At 44.4% G+C, this 22,217-nt stretch overlaps 1 protein-coding gene across 1 annotated transcript in view; it reads right to left on the reverse strand.

Annotated features, from left to right (window-relative positions):
• fryb (furry homolog b (Drosophila)) overlaps positions 1-22,217 on the reverse strand; it is a 208,516-nt gene that overhangs the window by 9,159 nt on the left and 177,140 nt on the right. The window contains 15 exon segments of the mRNA XM_065004939.1: positions 2,307-2,405; positions 4,633-4,782; positions 5,036-5,240; positions 5,987-6,273; positions 6,567-6,713; positions 7,326-7,520; positions 8,876-9,049; positions 10,162-10,236; positions 10,586-10,744; positions 11,019-11,204; positions 12,503-12,643; positions 15,705-15,875; positions 16,047-16,144; positions 18,374-18,572; positions 19,445-19,880. Of these exon segments, the coding sequence (XP_064861011.1) occupies positions 2,307-2,405; positions 4,633-4,782; positions 5,036-5,240; positions 5,987-6,273; positions 6,567-6,713; positions 7,326-7,520; positions 8,876-9,049; positions 10,162-10,236; positions 10,586-10,744; positions 11,019-11,204; positions 12,503-12,643; positions 15,705-15,875; positions 16,047-16,144; positions 18,374-18,572; positions 19,445-19,880 (2,722 nt within the window).

Consider the following 22,217-nt stretch of genomic DNA (forward strand, 5'->3'; position numbering starts at 1 on the left):
CTACCTCCCCTCCAGGACACCTACACCACCCGATGTTACAGGAAGGCCATAAAGATCATCAAGGACATCAACCACCCGAACCACTGCCTGTTCACCCCGCTATCATCCAGAAGGCGAAGTCAGTACAAGTGCATCAAAGCTGGGACCGAGAGACTGAAAAACAGCTTCTATCTCAAGGCCATCAGACTGTTAAACAGCCACCACTAACATTGAGTGGCTGCTGCCAACACACTGTCATTGACACTGACCCAACTCCAGCCACTTTAATAATGGGAATTGATGGGAAATGATGTAAATATATCACTAGCCACTTTAAACAATGCTACCTTATATAATGTTACTTACCCTACATTATTCATCTCATATGCATACGTATATACTGTACTCTACATCATCGACTGCATCCTTATGTAATACATGTATCACTAGCCACTTTAACTATGCACTTTGTTTACTTTGTCTACATACTCACCTCATATGTATATACTGTACTCGATACCATCTACTGTATGCTGCTCTGTACCATCACTCATTCATATATCCTTATGTACATATTCTTTATCCCCTTACACTGTGTATAAGACAGTAGTTTTGGAATTGTTAGTTAGATTACTTGTTGGTTATCACTGCATTGTCGGAACTAGAAGCACAAGCATTACGCTACACTCGCATTAACATCTGCTAACCATGTGTATGTGACAAATAACATTTGATTTAATTTGATTTGATTTAGAGTGGCCAGACGGAAGCCACTCCTCAGGAAAAGGCACATGACAGCCTAAAAGGCACCTAAAGGACTCTCCGACTATGAGAAAAAAGATTGTCTGGTCTGATGAAACCAAGATTGAACTCTTTGACCTGAATGCCAAGCGTCACATCTGGAGGAAACCTGACACCATCCCTATGGTGAAGCATGGTGGTGGCAGCATCATGCTGTGGGGATGTTTCTAGTCAGACTGAAAGATGAACGGAGAAAAGTACAGAGAGATCCTTGATGAAAACCTGCTCCAGAGCGCTCAGGACCTCAGACTAGGGCGAAGGTTCACCTTTCAGCGGGACAACAACCCTAAGCACACAGCCAAGACAATGCAGAAGTGGCTTCGGGACAAGTCTCTGAATGTCCTTGAGTGGCCCAGCCAGAACCCGGACTTGAACCTGATCGAACATACCTCTCGAGAGATCTGAAAATAGCTGTGCAGTGACGCTCCCCATCCAACCTGACAGAGCTTGAGAAGATATGCAGAGAAGAATGGGAGAAACTCTGCAAATACAGGTGTGCCAAGCTTGTAGCATCATACTCAAGAAGACTCAAGGCTGTAATTGCTGCACAAGGCACTTCAACAAAGTACTGAGTAAAGGGTCTGAATACTTATGTGAATGTGATAATTCAGTTTTATAATTTTTATAAATTTGCCAAAATATCTAATATTGTTGCTTTGTCATTGTGGGGTATTGTGATGTCATTATGGGGTACTGTGTGTCATTATGGGGTATTGTGATGTCATTATGGAGTATTGTGTGTAGATTGATGAGGGAAAAAAACAATTGAATCAATTTTAGAATAAGGCTGTAACGTGGAAAATGTGGAAAAAGTCAAGGGGTCTGAATACTTTCCGAATGCACTGTATCTACTTCCCCAGAGTCAGATGAACTTGTGGATACCATTTTTATGTCTCTGTGTGTAGTATGAAGGAAGTTACAGGTAGTTTCATGAGCCAATGCTAACTGAGCGTTAGCACAATGACTGGAAGTCTATGGGTATCTACTAGCATTAGCATAAAAATGGTCTCCACAAGTTCATCTGACTCTGGGGAATTAGATAAAGGTCATCATTGCCAGATCAATCAAAGTTGGTATCGTTATGGGTGGTAATGTCTACACAGATCATAGTCGGTATCGTTATGGGTTGTAATGTCTACACAGATCATAGTCGGTATCGTTATGGGTGGTAATGTCTACACAGATCATAGTCGGTATCGTTATGGGTGGTAATGTCTACACAGATCATAGTCGGTATCGTTATGGGTTGTAATGTCTACACAGATCATAGTCGGTATCGTTATGGGTGGTAATGTCTACACAGATCATAGTCGGTATCGTTATGGGTGGTAATGTCTACACAGATCATAGTCGGTATCGTTATGGGTTGTAATGTCTACACAGAATGTCGTTATGGGTGGTAATGTCTACACAGATCATAGTCGGTATCGTTATGGGTGGTAATGTCTACACAGATCATAGTCGGTATCGTTATGGGTGGTAGTGTCTTAACAGCTCAAAGTAAGTATCGGTATTTAGTGTCTTACTGAGACAGCGGCCTCTTCTCTGTTGTTGTAGGTGTCCAGATACTCCTGCAGCTCCAACACACTGAACTTCATCTTCTCTAGTAAACCATAGGAGATGATCTGGAGTGAGGGAACAGAAGAGGAGAAGAGGAGGGGAGTAGTGGAGAAGGATAAGATAGGCAGGAGGAGAGGAGAGCAGAGGAGAAAGAGGGGAGAGAAGGATAGGAGAGGTAGGAGGAGAGGAGACGGATAGGAAAGAGGTGGGAGGAGAGGAGAGGCGAGAGATAGGAGGCAGGAGGAGAGGAGAAAGAGTGGAGAGAAGGAGAGGTGGGAGGAGAGGAGAGGCGGGAGAAGAGGAGAAGGAGAGGGATAGGAAAGGAGAGGAGAGGCGGGAGGAGAGGAGGAGGATAGGATAGGAGAGGAGGAGAGGATAGGAGCGGAGGATAGAGGCGGGAGGAGAGGAGAAGGAGAAAGAGAGGTTTAAGATGCAGGAGGAGAGGAGGAGGAGAAAGAGAGGTGTAAGATGCAGGAGGAGAGGCGGGAGGGAAAGAGTTAAATATATAAGAAGTTGTTCATGTATCAACTAGAGTTCTCACCAGAATTTAGACTTAAATACCAATACCAGGTTTAGTATCAGGATTCTCCATACCGTCACCATACTCAATACCAAAACAATACCATGGCAAAAGAGAAGGCATTAACCAGTCAGAGAACGGCAGTTGATGCAGACAGATACAATTTTGAGTTCAATATTTTTTCAGACAGCCATGTATGCATTAACGAATAAATTATACAATCATACAATTAATTAGACTTTGTTTTGTTTTTAACAATCTAACTACATAACAACATAATGGTAAGCATTTTACAGATAGAGGCGTTGCCGTGCCCTCTTCACAACTGTGTTGGTGTGTGTGGGCCAGGAAAATTCCGTAGTGATGTGGACACTGAGGAACTTGAAGCTCTCGACCCGCTCCACTACAGCCCCTTTGACGTGGTTGTGGGCGTGCCCTAACCCTTAGAGTTATAGTCTATATGGACTTTGTTTTGCGAACAAGAAAAACGGTGTCAACATTTCTACATGCCGTGTAGCATTACTCAAATGTGGGGCTCTAACATGATGCAGCCCAGACTCCCAGTCCAGACTCCCAGCCCAGACTCCCAATCCAGACTCCCAATCCAGACACCCAGCCCAGACTCCCAGTGCAGACTCCCAGTCCAGACTCCCAGCCCAGACTCCCAGCCCAGACTCCAGCGCAGACTCCCAATCCAGACTCCCAGCCAGACTCCCAGCCCAGACTCCCAATCCAGACTCCCAGCCAGACTTCCAGTGGGTAAGTTGAGCAAACATGATGCAGCCCAGACTCCCAGCCCAGACTTCCAGTCCAGACTAGCAGTAGGTAAGTGGAGCTAACATGATGCAGCCCAGACTCCCAGTGGGTAAGTGGAGCTAACATGATGCAGCCCAGACTCCCAGCCCAGACTCCCAGTGGGTAAGTGGAGCTAACATGATGCAGCCCAGACTCCCAGTGGGTAAGTGGAGCAGACAGGGTGCAGCCCAGACTCCCAGCCAGACTCCCAGTGGGTAAGTGGAGCAGACAGGGTGCAGCCCAGACTCCCAGCCAGACTCCCAGTGGGTAAGTGGAGCAGACAGGGTGCAGCCCAGACTCCCAGCCAGACTCCCAGTGGGTAAGTGGAGCAGACAGGGTGCAGCCCAGAATCCCAGACTCCCAGCCAGACTCCCAGTGGGTAAGTGGAGCAGACAGGGTGCAGCCCAGACTCCCAGCCAGACTCCCAGTGGGTAAGTGGAGCAGACAGGGTGCAGCCCAGACTCCCAGCCAGACTCCCAGTGGGTAAGTGGAGCAGACAGGATGCAGCCCAGACTCCCAGCCCATACTCCCAGCCCATACTCCCAGCCCAGACTCCCAGCCCAGACTAGCAGTGGGTAAGTGGAGCTAACATGATGCAGCCCAGACTCCCAGCCAGACTGCCAGTGGGTAAGTGGAGCTAACATGATGCAGCCCAGACTCCCAGCCAGACTGCCAGTGGGTAAGTGGAGCAGACAGGGTGTGTGCTATAATGGGGGTAGGCAGGCTGTGCTGATAAAGGCTTGATCCATGAGACATTTGACAGAAGAACTGAAAGTAACAAATTATAGTACGAGAAAGTACAGACGTTTTGGTATACCTTGCAACACTAGTACCAACTCAAACCTAAAAGTTTGACATTACTTACTGATTACAATCAATGGACATTATTGTTTGATATTTCTATGAAAACACCAAATAAATTGCTATATTTTCAGTCATACAAATGCTATGGTTTGAGTCGAGTCAGCCCTACTCACCGTATCAGCGTCTACGTAGAGCGTGGGGCAGTCGGAACACGTTGTCAACATCTCAGATGACCTCACGAACTTTGACCCGATGCCCCTCAGGCCGTCTCCTAGGTAACCAGCTGCGTCACTGGTCAGGGAACAGAACTTAGTCTGGATGTTCTGAGAAGAGAGAGAGAGAGAGAAAGAGAGAAAGAAAGAGGAGGAGACATTTAATGTTATATAAAACTGTTACACCAATGACTGTTACACCAATGACTGTTACGCTGTTACAATGACTGTTACACCAATGATATCACCCCCAATGACTGTTACACCAATGACTGTTACACCAATGACTGCATAGAACTTTCCAGAGTTTGATCAGTTGATTTATTGATTGACTGACTGACTGATCAATCGACTGATTGATTACCTGGAAGAGCGATGAGAAGACGTGGAAAGTATAGACGGCACAGGATCCGTCTGAGTCGGTTACCAGCTGGTTGATATGGCAACGCCATGCCTCCTCAGCGTCGTCACAAACAGTGGGCTGGAACGCAGCCAAGATGGCGGAGAAGAACGGTGAGGGGGGAGGAGGAAAACCAAGGTCCTCTAGGTCATCCACGTCATCACGGAGACTGTCAACACAGTAAAGGGAGAGACAAGAATTGGACAGGCACACAGTAAGTTAGACATTGATTTAGGACTGATATCCCCACTACTCATTGATATAGGAGTGATACAACAACAACTCATTGATATAGGATTGATAGCTGTCTGCCCAGGTACTGGAACACACACACACACATAGCAACCAGAAACCTATATCAATGAGGAGTGGTTGTATCACTCCTCATTGATATAGGAGTGATAGAACTACTCCTCATTGATATAGGAGTGATACAACCACTACTCATTGATATAGGAGTGATATACAACCACTACTCATTGATATAGGAGTGATACAACCACTACTCATTGATATAGGAGTGATACAACCAATACTCATTGATATAGGAGTGATATAACCACTACTCATTGATATAGGACCTGGGCAGACAGGTTTCTGGTCCTGGTTGCTATGTGTGTGTGTGTTCCAGTACCTGGGCAGACAGCTAGCAGGCTCTATAGGTTTCTGGTCCTGGTTGCTATGTGTGTGTGTGTGTTCCAGTACCTGGGCAGACAGCTAGCAGGGCTCTATAGGTTTCTGGTCCTGGTTGCTATGTGTGTGTGTGTTCCAGTACCTGGGCAGACAGCTAGCAGGGCTCTATAGGTTTCTGGGCCTGGTTGCTATGTGTGTGTGTGTTCCAGTACCTGGGCAGACAGCTAGCAGGGCTCTATAGGTTTCTGGGCCTGGTTGCTATGTGTGTGTGTGTTCCAGTACCTGGGCAGACAGCTAGGGTCTAGAAACCCCAGCGGGGGTCTACAGAGCTCCATGCTGTGTCCATGGTGACCGTGGTGTTCCAGGTCCAGAGTGAAGCTCTCCCCCTCCCAACAGTCAGATCCCAGGGCCTGGGGAAGGTCATTCACACTGAGAGACAGGTCAGATCCCAGGCCCTGGGGAAGGTCATTCACACTGAGAGACAGGTCATCGTCCTGGCCCTGGGGAAGGTCGTTTACACTGAGAGACAGGTCATCGTCCTGCCCCTGGGTGTCTTCATCATCACCACCCTGGAGGAGGAGGAGTGGGGGGGAGAAAGAGAGGTCCAAGGCCTTTGTCTAATTGTGGTTTTGAAGTCTTTACGTGTGTGTGTGTGTGTGTGTGTGTGTGTGTGTGTGTGTGTGTGTGTGTGTGTGTATGTATGTGTGTGTGTGTGTGTGTGTGTGTGTGTGTGTGTGTGTGTGTGTGTGTGTGTGTGTGTGTGTGTGTGTGTGTGTGTGTGTGTGTGTGTGTGTGTGTGTGTGTGTGTGTGTGTGTGTGTGTGTGTGTGTGTGTGTGTGTGTGTGCATGTATATATACTAACCCGTAGTCCTCCCTGCTCGTCGTGTGGAGGTCCCTGGCTGGTACCTGGTGTGGTGGCGTTGAGGGATTGTGGGTCGGCTGACGTGGTGTCGCACGACGTAGAGAGAGAGTCCGTGTGGTTGGTCTCCTCTGACGGAGAGAGATTAGTCTGCAGGGTAAGGCAACATAAGACATCTCATTTTCTGAAACGAACAATGAATCTCAAACCCTGTCCCGAGGACTCCATGTTTCCAAATCCTGGGGTCAGTTTTAAGATTATGGCCGTACTTGGCCGTTTTAGTGATATTCATGTTGTGTAGTTGTGGTGTGTTGAGGTTGTGCTATGTTCATCTCATGGTCAGTACTAACCAGTTGTGAGTGTAGTTGTGGTGTGTTGAGGTTGTGCTATGTTCATCTCATGGTCAGTACTAACCAGTTGTGGTGTGTTGAGGTTGTGCTATGTTCATCTCATGGTCAGTACTAACCAGTTGTGAGTGTAGTTGTGGTGTGTTGAGGTTGTGCTATGTTCATCTCATGGTCAGTACTAACCAGTTGTGGTGTGTTGAGGTTGTGCTATGTTCATCTCATGGTCAGTACTAACCAGTTGTGAGTGTAGTTGTGGTGTGTTGAGGTTGTGCTATGTTCATCTCATGGTCAGTACTAACCAGTTGTGGTGTGTTGAGGTTGTGCTATGTTCATCTCATGGTCAGTACTAACCAGTTGTGAGTGTAGTTGTGGTGTGTTGAGGATGTGCTATGTTCATCTCATGGTCAGTACTAACCAGTTGTGAGTGAGACAGACTCTGACTGGTAGAGGACTCTTCTTCCTCTGATGATTGGTCAGAGTCCTGTGGGTCTTCTTGTCCCAGACTGGGGGTGCTGCCTGAGTGTTGACTCTCCTCTAACAGGTCACCAAGCTCTGTGCTGTCCAGGGAACGCCTCCGTACACCCCAGTTAAAGTTATCCACGCTCTCGCCCTGAAAACACACACACACACACACAACTTAAGCAGTGCTCCTCTGCAAAACTCATATCTGGCATGCATTTGTTCAAAACGGCACACAAATGTCCTCAGACTGAAAAGGATCATTCACAGAAGTTACAGAGTTACTTTGGTGAAAAAAAACACACAAAAAAACATGTCAATGTAATTTTGAAATTCTGGGTGAACTATCACTTTACTTATTCATGGACTGCATGTTTCCTCACAATATTGTTTTGGACTGATACCCGATTGAGCATTGTAACGCATCGACAATGAGCGCGGATGAAGATTTAATCTAAAGTGTATTTTTACAGTTGCTTGGAAACACGTTGACATTTCAATAGGAGGCAAATACTTCGTAAGAAAATCTTTCGTCATTATTTCCATGTCACCAGATTGACTTTCTTAATGTTAACTAGCTCGCTAAGATTGAGGGGAGGCCACCAGATTGACTTTCGATGCAGTTTAACGTTAACTAGCTCGCTAGGATTGAGGGGAGGCCAACGGATTTTTAGCTAGCTGGCGTTAGCATTGCTAGCTATTTTTTTTGACAAACTTTGCTAGCTATTGACAACATTGCCATCTGTCTTAAGTAAATTTGATGACAATGATAATGCTTGGCAAAGTTGTTTCCTTCTAAATATTTGACTACTTTAGCAATTACATTGTATTGGCACTAGTGTAATTTAAACAAAGCATTTATTTAGCCTCTGTCCACAATGACTAGGCTTATCACCACTTTAGGGCACCACTATGGCGCCGCCGATAGAGGACGGCTTGAGAAAGTTCATAACAATGGCACGACGCGACCGCGTTACGGAGGTGCAACCTATGAATATCAGCATCTGTAAGTTACCATAACAACACCACAGCACTGTTATGAGCTCATGCACAGAACGGCTGACTGGATCACCCTAGCAACAGGCATTTAAGTGTGACATCATTAGTGCTGCCTACTGCACACGCTCAGAGCACCACATTCACAGCGTGAGACAGAGCTTACCTGGAGCTCCTAATGCAGCAGAGGGGAGAGAGAGAAATACAGAGTTACAGAGAGAGAGAGAGAGAGAGAGAGAGATGGGGGAAGAGAGAGAGAAGAAGAAAACATTACAGAAACAGCGTGTTAGGGACAGAGAGAGCTAGAGAGAAGACAGACATACACAAAAGAGAAAGGAAGAGAGAAAGGGAGAACACTGTATATACATTTGTAAAAGCAAAGATGTACATGAGTAACGTCAGTGTGGGAGTGGCCTGGTGCTGTCTTTGGTAACAGTCTAAGTGGGTGTGGCCTGTCTCCTTAGTAACCGTATGGGAGGATGTGGCCTGTGTCCATAGTAACTGTCTCACCTCTCCGTCCTCCAGCTCTACATCCAGGAAGTCAAAGTCTCGGAACACTCTGAACTGCTGCTCCGACGCCGTGTCATCCAGCGTATCTTCTCTGGTTCCTCCCTCCTCCGAAGACACGCCGCTCCCCTGAACCTCCATCATCATGTCCAGGTCCCCACAGGACGAGAAGATCACCTGTAGGGACAGGTAAACATGACGACAGGTTTATAACAGTGTCGTAACAGTCTGTAGGGACAGGTAACCATGACATCAGGTTTATAACAGTGTCATAACAGTCTGCACCTCCATCAGCCCCAGACCACCTGTAGGGACAGGTAACCATAACGACAGGTTTATAACAGTCTGCACCTCCATCAGCCCCAGACCACCTGTAGGGACAGGTAACCATGACGACAGGTTTATAACAGTGTCATAACAGTCTGCACCTCCATCAGCTCCAGACCACCTGTAGGGACAGGTAACCATAACGACAGGTTTATAACAGTCTGCACCTCCATCAGCTCCAGACCACCTGTAGGGACAGGTAACCATAACGACAGGTTTATAACAGTCTGCACCTCCATCAGCTCCAGACCACCTGTAGGGACAGGTAACCATGACGACAGGTTTATAACAGTGTCATAACAGTCTGCACCTCCATCAGCTCCAGACCACCTGTAGGGACAGGTAACCATAACGACAGGTTTATAACAGTGTCATAACAGTCTGCACCTCCATCAGCTCCAGACCACCTGTAGGGACAGGTAACCATAACGACAGGTTTATAACAGTGTCATAACAGTCTGCAGCTCCAGACCACCTGTAGGGACAGGTAACCATGACGACAGGTTTATAACAGTGTCATAACAGTTTGCACCTCCATCAGCTCCAGACCACCTGTAGGGACAGGTAACCATAACGACAGGTTTATAACAGTGTCATAACAGTCTGCACCTCCATCAGCTCCAGACCACCTGTAGGGACAGGTAACCATAACGACAGGTTTATAACAGTGTCATAACAGTCTGCAGCTCCAGACCACCTGTAGGGACAGGTAACCATGACGACAGGTTTATAACAGTGTCATAACAGTCTGCATCTCCATCAGCTCCAGACCACCTGTAGGGACAGGTAACCATAACGACAGGTTTATAACAGTGTCATAACAGTCTGCACCTCCATCAGCCCCAGACCACCTGTAGGGACAGGTAACCATGACGACAGGTTTATAACAGTGTCATAACAGTCTGCAGCTCCAGACCACCTGTAGGGACAGGTAAGGAAGAGGCGACAGTGTGTTGACTCACCGAGGGGTTTTTGGTGAGGCCAACCTCTTGTCCACACAGAGACAGAACGTTCACCAGCTTCTCTCTAGTTCTCTTCTGCAGGAGGGAGAGGAGGAGGAGGTGTTATTGAACATTTAACATTTCTATATTATGGATCATCTTCTCCAACTAAACCCTCTATAGCATAGTTACAGTACCACAATGAAACAACCTTCAACAAACCACTTCACAACCAAACAACTGAACACATCTCTCTTGCAACAACAAAAAAATCTCAATGAGACAAACCAACAACAACAACAAAAAACGATGTCTCTCTTTGACCAAATACCGAACAGAAGGAAACAACCGTGTTACCTAACTAACTGACTGACTGGTATGTTACCTGTGAGGACTGAGGTATGTTACCTGAGGTATGTTACCTGTGAGGACTGAGGTATGTTACCTGTGAGGACTGAGGCCTCCTCCAGCTGACAGGCACTAGGACGGTGTTGGAGTTAGAACCAGAGGAGGTGGAGGAGGTGCTACGGGTCACAGCCCTGGCCTTCCCCTCTCTACCCCCTGACCCCTGCAGCTCATCAAACCTCCGCCCGATCACTGGAGTCTAGGAGAGAGAGAGAGTGTGAGAGAGAGAGAGAGAAAATCAAATAGCTATTAATACTATAATATTTTAACACTAACCATCCAATCTTTACTTAGTAACATATCTCTATAAACATGAATACTATAACGACACAACAGATTACTTCAGAGACGGATAGAGAGAGATAGAGAACAAGGAGAGAGAGACAGAGAGAGAGAGAGAGAGAGAGAGAGAGATATGTCAGTCGTTCAAGGTAAGACAGACTATGCGTGTCTGTGTTCGATGGCTCTCCCACCTCTGATATGTCAAAGGTGAAGTCCAGTGTCTTGCCGGGCAGGGCCTTTGCTGATCCGTCCCAGATCCTACTGACCTCCAGGTTAGAGAGGTCACCGTGGGCGTGGCTATAAGCTGGGTGGACCAGACTGGCTGACCGAGACACCACCAGCTTCAGAATGTTTAACGCATCCTTCCAGTGGACCGTCTGATGGACAGAGAGAGAGAGGGTTATACACACACACACACACACACACACACACACACACACACACACACACACACACACACACACAGGCACGCACACGCGCACGCACACACACGCGCGCACACACGCAGCACAAATTTAGGATATTGCAGTATATGGGGCAGGTATTGCAGTATTGGGGCAGTTATTGCAGTATATGGGGTAGATATTATGGGGTATTGGGGCAGTTATTGCAGTATTGGGGCAGGTATTGCAGTTTTGGGGCAGATATATGCAGTATATGGGCTAGATATTGCAGTATTGAGGCAGGTATTGCAGTATTGGGGTAGATATTGCAGTATTGTGGTACAGTAGGTATTGCGGTATTGGGGCAGGTATTGCAGTATATGGGGTATATATTGCAGTATTAGCGAGGATATTGCTGTATTGGGGCAGGTATTGCAGTATATGGGGAACATATTGCAGTATTGTGGTACAGTAGGTATTGCAGTATATGGGGTATATATATATTGCAGTATTAGGGAGGGTATTGCGGTATTGGGGCAGGTATTGCAGTATATGGGGAACATATTGCAGTATTGTGGTACAGTAGGTATTGCAGTATATGGGGTATATATATATTGCAGTATTAGGGAGGGTATTGCGGTATTGGGGCAGGTATTGCAGTATATGGGGAACATATTGCAGTATTGTGGTGCAGTAGGTATTGCAGTATATGGGGTATATATATATTGCAGTATTAGGGAGGGTATTGCGGTATTGGGGCAGGTATTGCAGTATATGGGGAACATATTGCAGTATTGTGGTACAGTAGGTATTGCAGTATATGGGGTATATATATATTGCAGTATTAGGGAGGGTATTGCGGTATTGGGGCAGGTATTGCAGTATATGGGGAACATATTGCAGTATTGTGGTACAGTAGGTATTGCAGTATATGGGGTATATATATATTGCAGTATTAGGGAGGGTATTGCGGTATTGGGGCAGTTATTGAGGTCGCTAGGTAGGTAGAGGACTGACCTGTATTAGGGAGGGTATTGCGGTACAGTAGGTATTGAGGTCGCTAGGTAGGTAGAGGACTGACCTGTATTAGGGAGGGTACAGTAGGTATTGAGGTCGCTAGGTAGGTAGAGGACTGACCTGTACAGCAGGTATTGAGGTCGCTAGGTAGGTAGAGGACTGACCTGTATTAGGGAGGGTATTGAGGTCGCTAGGTAGGTAGAGGACTGACCTGTATTAGGGAGGGTATTGCGGTACAGTAGGTATTGAGGTCGCTAGGTAGGTCGTGGACTGACCTGTACAAACTTCTCGATGGTCTTCAGGACGTCAGCATTGAACTGTCTGACCTGGACAACCGTCATGTCCATGTGGCTCAACAGACAGTAGATGATCTGGAGCAATGACTGTTGCATGCTGGGTAGGCCCTTGTCCAGGAGCTACAGCAGAGAGAGTGGGGGAGGGAGAGGGGGAGAGAGAGATAGATGATAAGCTGTAGACCATACGATTTACCAAGAGAGTTTTCATCTATAGTTTTCATTGCTGTCTATTTACCACCACAAACCGATGCTGGCACTAAGACTGTACTCGACCAGCTAAATAGGGCCATAAGCAAAGCTCATCCTAGTGATGTTAATGCAGGAAAACTGAAATCTGTCTTACCTCATTTCTACCAGCTTGTCACCTGTGCAACTAGAGGCAAAAAAAACTCTAGATCACCTCTACTACAGACACAGAGATGCAGCGATTACTTAAAAATCACACAATGTGATTTTCTGGATTTTTGTTTTAGATTCCGTCTCTCACAGTTGAAGTGTACCTATGATAAAAATTACAGACCTCTACATGCTTTGTAAGTAGGAAAACCTGCAAAATCGGCAGTGTATCAAATTCTTGTTCTCCCACTGTAGCTACTTAGACTATCTGCATTGACAATTTTTGCAATAACTTTTTTTACTCATCAAATACAGTGCCTTGCGAAAGTATTCTGCCCCCTTGAACTTTGCGACCTTTTGCCACATTTCAGAGATTGCATGGCTGTGTGCTTGGAGTGTTTACATATATATACATCGAACGCCTACCCATCGATTCAGTACTGGTACCTGTGTATATAGCCAAGTTATTACCTGATACTTCCTGTATATAGTCATCATTGACTCAGTACTGGTACCCCGTGTATATAGCCAAGTTATTACCTGATACTTCCTGTATATAGTTATCATTGACTCAGTACTGGTACCCCGTGTATATAGCCATGTTATTACCTGGTACTTCCTGTATATAGTTATCATTGACTCAGTACTGGTCGTGTATATGATGTTATTACCTGTACTGGTATCATTGACTCAGTACTGGTACCCCGTGTATATAGCCAAGTTATTACCTGGTACTTCCTGTATATAGTTATCATTGACTCAGTACTGGTACCCCGTGTATATAGCCATGTTATTACCTGATACTTCCTGTATATAGTCATCATTGACTCAGTACTGGTACCCCGTGTATATAGCCATGTTATTACCTGATACTTCCTGTATATAACTTAGTTATCATTGACTCAGTACTGGTACCCCGTGTATATAGCCATGTTATTACCTGGTACTTCCTGTATATAGTTATCATTGACTCAGTACTGGTACCCCGTGTATATAGCCAAGTTATTACCTGGTACTTCCTGTATATAGTTATCATTGACTCAGTACTGGTACCCCGTGTATATAGCCATGTTATTACCTGATACTTCCTGTATATAGTTATCATTGACTCAGTACTGGTACCCACTGTGTATACAGCCATGTTATTACCTGGTACTTCCTGTATATAGTTATCATTGACTCAGTACTGGTACCCACTGTGTATACAGCCATGTTATCATTAATCATTGTGTATTTATTGTTACATGTTATTACTTTTCTATTATTTCTGTATTTTATTTTATTTTCTTTCTCTCTGCATTGTTGGGAAAGGCCCTGAGTCAGCATTTCCCTGTTAGTCTACACCTGTTGTTTATGACCAGCCAGGGAGCATTTCCCTGTTAGTCTACACCTGTTGTTTATGACCAGCCAGGGAGCATTTCCCTGTTAGTCTACACCTGTTGTTTATGACCAGCCAGGGAGCATTTCCCTGTTAGTCTACACCTGTTGTTTATGACCAGCCAGGGAGCATTTCCCTGTTAGTCTACACCTGTTGTTTATGACCAGCCAGGGAGCATTTCCCTGTTAGTCTACACCTGTTGTTTATGACCAGCCAGGAGCATTTCCCTGTTGACCAGCCAGGGAGTCCTGTTAGTCTACACCTGTTGTTTATGACCAGCCAGGGAGCATTTCCCTGTTAGTCTACACCTGTTGTTTATGACCAGCCAGGGAGCATTTCCCTGTTAGTCTACACCTGTTGTTTATGACCAGCCAGGGAGCATTTCCCTGTTAGTCTACACCTGTTGTTTATGACCAGCCAGGGAGCATTTCACTGTTAGTCTACACCTGTTAGTCTACACCTGTTGTTTATGACCAGCCAGGGAGCATTTCCCTGTTAGTCTACACCTGTTGTTTATGACCAGCCAGGGAGCATTTCCCTGTTAGTCTACACCTGTTGTTTACGAAGCATGTGACAAATACAATTAAAAACAATTAGATTTTGATTTGATATGGGTCATTTATTCCGTTAAAAAAAAAGTAGATTATTTGTAGGACCTCAGACTGATAAAGGTATTTGTAACACTGGGTGGAAATGTGCATATTGGTGAATTTAAAGCCTTTTCCATGTAGTCACATAGGTGGCCATGTTGAGTGTGATGCTCACCTCAGCCATGTAGGTGATCATGTTGAGTGTGATGCTCACCTCAGCCATGTAGGTAGCCATGTTGAGTGTGAGGCTCACCTCAGTCATGTAGGTGGCCATGTTGTGTGTGAGGCTCACCTCAGTCATGTAGGTGGCCATGTTGAGTGTGAGGCTCACCTCAGCCATGTAGGTGGCCATGTTGAGTGTGATGCTCACCTCAGTCATGTAGGTAGCCATGTTGAGTGTGAGGCTCACCTCAGCCATGTAGGTGGCCATGTTGAGTGTGAGGCTCACCTCAGCCACATAGGTGGCCATGCTGAGTGTGAGGCTCACCTCAGTCATGTAGGTGGCCATGTTGAGTGTGATGCTCACCTCAGCCATGTAGGTGGCCATGTTGAGTGTGATGCTCACCTCAGTCATGTAGGTGGCCATGTTGAGTGTGATGTTCACCTCAGCCATGTAGGTGGCCATGTTGAGTGTGATGCTCACCTCAGGTATGTAGGTGGCCATGTTGAGTGTGATGCTCACCTCAGCCATGTAGGTGGCCATGTTGAGTGTGATGCTCACCTCAGCCATGTAGATGGCCATGTTGAGTGTGAGGCTCACCTCAGCCACATAGGTGGCCATGTTGAGTGTGATGCTCACCTCAGCCACGTAGGTGGCCATGTTGAGTGTGATGCTCACCTCAGCCATGTAGGTAGCCATGTTGAGTGTGATGCTCACCTCAGCCATGTAGGTGACCATGTTGAGCGTGATGTCAGCGAAGGCCTCGTGGAGATAGCGACACACGACGCTGACCCAGGAGAAGGGGTCCCGCGTGTACGACCTGTTCTTATACAGGGTCATCACATGGGCCAGGTGAGACAGCTTGGTGTTCTTCTCCTCCAGACATACCTGGAGGGAGGGGGAGAGAAACAGGAAGCTACGGAACTGATGGAGGAGATGTAACTCTGTGGTAAACAACAGAGAAGCTGGACGGTCCAGTGGACAACGATCTAAGACAATGAAACAGACTCTTTAACTGCAACAGGAATAACACTATAAACCTAAGACCATTTGTTTTACCTGTGCGATCCTCTCAGCGCTCTCCTTGCAGAACTGAGTGGGGTGGCCAAAGTGTTGCACCAGATGAGGCAAGAGACACAGCACATTCAGGGGAAAACCTAGAGAGAGAGAGAGAGAGAGGAATGAAGAGAAAGATAGGAGAGAGAGAGTGGTAGAGAAAGAGAGAGAGCGAGGGATGAAGAGAAAGATAGGAGAGAGAGAGAGTGGTATAGAAAGAGAAAGAAATTCAATTAACTTTTACTTCCTGGGAGGGAATTTCATGTGTGGTGATGAATGGTACACACAAGACACATAACAACACATGACACATGTAGGCTACAGTATTAAGGGTTAGAAGTGTTCTATGCAAACCCAAGGTATATACACATATATACAAACACATCCCAAGGTATTTAAACCAACATACAAACACATCCCAAGATATATAAACCAACAAACAAACACATCCCAAGATATATAAACCAACATACAAACAAATCCCAAGGTATATACACATATATACAAACACAAATTCAAACTTCAAGAGCTCATGAGTTTGATGGATGTTGGGCACAAAACCAGAAGCTGTTCTCTTAGATTTGAATAGGAGAGCTCTATATCTGCCCACGGGGGGTAGGGGGTTATACTGGTCTATACCTGGAGGGTAGGGGGTAATACTGGTCTATACCTGGAGGGTAGGGGGTTATACTGGTCTATACCTGGAGGGTAGGGGTTATACTGGTCTATACCTGGAGGGTAGAGGGTTATACTGGTCTATACCTGGAGGGTAGAGGGTTATACTGGTCTATACCTGGAGGGTAGGGGGCTATACTGGTCTATACCTGGAGGGTAGAGGGTTATACTGGTCTATACCTGGAGGGTAGAGGGTTATACTGGTCTATACCTGGAGGGTCTATACCTGGAGAGGGGGGTTATACTGGTCTATACCTGGAGGGTAGAGGGTTATACTGGTCTATACCTGGAGGGTAGAGGGTTATACTGGTCTATACCTGGAGGGTAGGGGGTCTATACCTGGATAGGGGGCTATACTGGTCTATACCTGGAGGGTAGAGGGTTATACTGGTCTATACCTGGAGGGTAGGGGGCTATACTGGTCTATACCTGGAGGGTAGGGGGCTATACTGGTCTATACCTGGAGGGTAGAGGGTTATACTGGTCTATATCTGAGGGTAGAGGGTTATACTGGTCTATACCAGCAGGGTAGAGGGTTATACTGGTCTATACCTGGAGGGTAGGGGGCTATACTGGTCTATACCTGGAGGGTAGGGGGTTATACTGGTCTATACCTGGAGGGTAGGGGGCTATACTGGTCTATACCTGGAGGGTAGGGGGCTATACTGGTCATTCAGTGTGTGTAGGGGCTATACTGGTCATTCAGTGTGTGTAGGGGCTATACTGGTCATTCAGTGTGTGTATGGGGCTATACTGGTCATTCAGTATGTGTAGGGGGCTATACTGGTCATTCAGTGTGTGTAGGGGCTATACTGGTCATTCAGTGTGTGTAGGGGGCTATACTGGTCATTCAGTGTGTGTAGGGGCTATACTGGTCTATACCTGGAGGGTAGGGGCTATAGTGGTCATTCAGTGTGTGTAGGGGCTATACTGGTCTATACCTGGAGGGTAGGGGCTATACTGGTCATTCAGTGTGTGTAGGGGCTATACTGGTCATTCAGTGTGTGTAGGGGCTATACTGGTCATTCAGTGTGTGTAGGGGCTATACTGGTCATTCAGTGTGTGTAGGGGCTATACTGGTCATTCAGTGTGTGTAGGGGCTATACTGGTCATTCAATGTGTGTAGGGGCTATACTGGTCATTCAGTGTGTGTAGGGGGCTATACTGGTCATTCAGTGTGTGTATGGGGCTATACTGGTCATTCAGTGTGTGTAGGGGGCTATACTGGTCATTCAGTGTGTGTAGGGGGCTATACTGGTCATTCAGTGTGTGTAGGGGGCTATACTGGTCATTCAGTGTGTGTAGGGGGCTATACTGGTCATTCAGTGTGTGTAGGGGGCTATACTGGTCATTCAGTGTGTGTAGGGTGCTATACTGGTCATTCAGTGTGTGTAGGGGGCTATACTGGTCATTCAGTGTGTGTAGGGGGCTATACTGGTCATTCAGTGTGTGTTATGTCAGATGCAATTGGTTCCCTCTTCTTCCTCCCTTGTTTTTGTAAATGTCACCGAGGGTAAATGTCAAAGTGTCCAGCTGTACATCCTACATGTATCTCTCTACATCTTTTACCCAATGGGATTGTTTCGTTATGGTCTATTCCTTGATTAATCAATAGATTGATTGATTGATTGACAGACTGACTACTCAATACGTACCTATAGCCTGTGATGTGTCGACTACAGGGACTCGTGAGACAGGTGTGAGCTGACAGAAGAGTTGCAGGGTGAGGTCAGAGGTCGTCTGGGAGGTGAAGCCCTTTAACAACAGCTGTTGTAGTCCAGAAAAACCACTCCATCTCAGCTGGGCCTGCAGCTTCTCCAAACGCTCACGGTTCTCCGCCCGGTCCAGGGGCACCTGGGAAATGGAGTTCCGGTTTAACTTTAGAGTTCTCTACGTATGTACAGGGTACATTCTTATCACATGTATTATCAACCTTTGGCAGTAACTTGTGGATGAAGCCATTGCATTATCATTACATTTCTATTACAAAACCCATAGCATCTTAGACAGCAGCTTGTTTACAGGTGTAGTGAAATATGACACTCAAATGTACAGTTTGATTTACCAATTATCATGTATTATGTCATGTTTAAACAACCCACCTTAGACAGTAGCTTGTAGACCATGTTTAAACGACCCACCTTAGACAGTAGCTTGTAGACCATGTTTACACGACCCACCTTAGACAGTAGCTTGTAGACCATGTTTACACGACCCACCTTAGACAGTAGCTTGTGGACCATGTTTACACGACCCACCTTGGACAGTAGCTTGTGGACCATGTTTACACAACCCACCTTAGACAGTAGCTTGTGGACCATGTTTAAACGACCCACCTTAGACAGCAGCTTGTGGACCATGTTTACACGACCCACCTTAGACAGTAGCTTGTGGACCATGTTTAAACGACCCACCTTAGACAGTAGCTTGTGGACCATGTTTACACGACCCACCTTAGACAGTAGCTTGTGTACCATGTTTACACGACCCACCTTAGACAGTAGCTTGTGTACCATGTTTACACGACCCACCTTAGACAGCAGCTTGTGGACCATGTTTACACGACCCACCTTAGACAGTAGCTTGTGTACCATGTTTACACAACCCACCTTAGACAGTAGCTTGTGTACCATGTTTAAACGACCCACCTTAGACAGTAGCTTGTGTACCATGTTTACACGACCCACCTTAGACAGTAGCTTGTGTACCATGTTTACACGACCCACCTTAGACAGCAGCTTGTGTACCAGCCTTAGGGACATCTGATACTCAAACTCAAAATCTGACTCCATGAGTGACACCGCCACCCAGAACACCGTAGCCAATAGGGACGAAGGATGGGACACGTGGGCAGGATCAGACAGCACGCTAGGATCAATTCGATTAGTCGACGCCGAGGAGGCGTGTATACTCCGTCCGGGCCGGCCCAGGCCGTGATTGGTGCAGGCCTGGATGCGGTCAAGGGTAGCGCTGCGAGGCGGATCGTGTGATTGGTTGCCGCTCTCACCAAACTTTTTGGGTACAGAATAGGACCGCTGGTGTCGGCTGCGTTCGGCTGAGAGGCCGCTAAGCCCCACCCCCGGCAGGTTGAGCTGGCCAGTGCTCTTCCTGTTAAACTGCTTCTCAAGCTTCTCATTGGTCAAGAAGTCTGGGGAGGAGGTCCTACAGAGGGGTTAGAAAGAACAAAGCTAGAGTGAATAGTTGACCATACTGTTAACTAAACCAACTGTCTCAGTAGGCTCTTTCCTATGCTGATTCAGATGACTTGTTGAAGGCAAAAGACTGTAACATAAAGACTGTAACATAAAGACTGTAACATAAAGACTAACATAAAGACTAACATAAAGACTGTAACATAAAGACTAACATAAAGACTATCATAAAGACTAACATAAAGCGTGTAACATAAAGACTAACATAAAGACTAACATAAAGACTAACATAAAGACTAACATAAAGACTAACATAAAGACTGTAACATAAAGACTGTAACAAAGAGTGTAATATTAAGACTAACATAAAGACTGTAACATAAAGACTGTAACAAAGAGTGTAATATTAAGACTAACATAAAGACTGTAACATAAAGACTGTAACAAAGAGTGTAATATTAAGACTAACATAAAGACTGTAACATAAAGACTGTAACATAAAGAGTGTAATATTAAGACTAACATAAAGACTAACATAAAGACGGTAACATAAAGACTGTAACATAAAGACTAACATAAAGAGTGTAATATTAAGACTAACATAAAGACTGTAACAAAGAGTGTAATATTAAGACTAACATAAAGACTGTAACAAAGAGTGTAATATTAAGACTAACATAAAGACTAACATAAAGACTGTAACATAAAGACTGTAACAAAGAGTGTAATATTAAGACTAACATAAAGACTGTAACATAAAGACTGTAACAAAGAGTGTAACATAAAGACTAACATAAAGACTGTAACATAAAGACTGTAACAAAGACTGTAACATAAAGACTGTAACATAAAGACTAACATAAAGACTAACATAAAGACTGTAACATAAAGACTGTAACATAAAGACTGTAACATAAAGACTGTAACATAAAGACTAACATAAAGAGTGTAATATTAAGACTAACATAAAGAGTGTAACATAAAGACTAACATAAAGACTAACATAAAGACTGTAACATAAAGACTAACATAAAGACTAACATAAAGACTAACATAAAGAGTGTAATATTAAGACTGTAACATAAAGACTGTAACATAAAGACTAACATAAAGACTAACATAAAGACTAACATAAAGACTGTAACATAAAGACTAACATAAAGACTAACATAAAGACTAATATAAAGACTGTAACATAAAGACTAACATAAAGACTAATATTAAGACTAACATAAAGACTAACATAAAGACTAACATAAAGACTAATATTAAGACTAACATAAAGACTAACATAAAGACTAATATTAAGACTAACATAAAGACTAACATAAAGACTAATATTAAGACTAATATTAAGACTAACATAAAGACTAATATTAAGACTAATATTAAGACTAACATAAAGACTAATATTAAGACTAATATTAAGACTAACATAAAGACTAACATAAAGACTAATATTAAGACTAATATTAAGACTAACATAAAGACTAATATTAAGACTAATATTAAGACTAACATAAAGACTAATATTAAGACTAATATTAAGACTAACATAAAGACTAACATAAAGACTAATATTAAGACTAACATAAAGACTAACATAAAGACTAATATTAAGACTAATATTAAGACTAACATAAAGACTAACATAAAGACTAACATAAAGACTAATATTAAGACTAACATAAAGACTAACATAAAGACTAACATAAAGACTGTAACATAAAGACTAACATAAAGAGTGTAATATTAAGACTGTAACATAAAGACTGTAACATAAAGACTAACATAAAGACTGTAACATAAAGACTGTAACATAAAGACTGTAACATAACGACTAACATAAAGACTAACATAAAGACTAACAAAGACTAACATCAAGACTGACATAAAGACTGTAACATAAAGACTAACATAAAGACTGTAAAATAAAGACTGTAACATCAAGACTGACATAAAGACTGTAACATAAAGACTGTAACATAAAGATAAAGACTACCATAAAGACTGTACCATAAAGACTGTAACATAAATACTGTAACATAAAGACTAACATAAAGACTGTAACATAAAGACTGTAACATAAAGACTAACATAAAGACTAACATAAAGACTGTAACATAAAGACTGTAACATAAAGATTGACATAAAGACTGTAACATAAAGACTGTAACATAAAGACTAACAAAGACTGTAACATAAAGACTGACATACAGACTGTAACATAAAGACTGTAACATAAAGACTAACATAAAGACTGTAACATAAAGACTGTAACATCAAGACTGTAACATAAAGACTGTAACATAAAGATTGACATAAAGACTGTAACATAAAGACTGTA

The sequence above is a fragment of the Oncorhynchus nerka genome, linkage group LG19, assembly GCF_034236695.1.
Source record: "Oncorhynchus nerka isolate Pitt River linkage group LG19, Oner_Uvic_2.0, whole genome shotgun sequence".
Taxonomy (NCBI): domain Eukaryota; kingdom Metazoa; phylum Chordata; class Actinopteri; order Salmoniformes; family Salmonidae; genus Oncorhynchus; species Oncorhynchus nerka.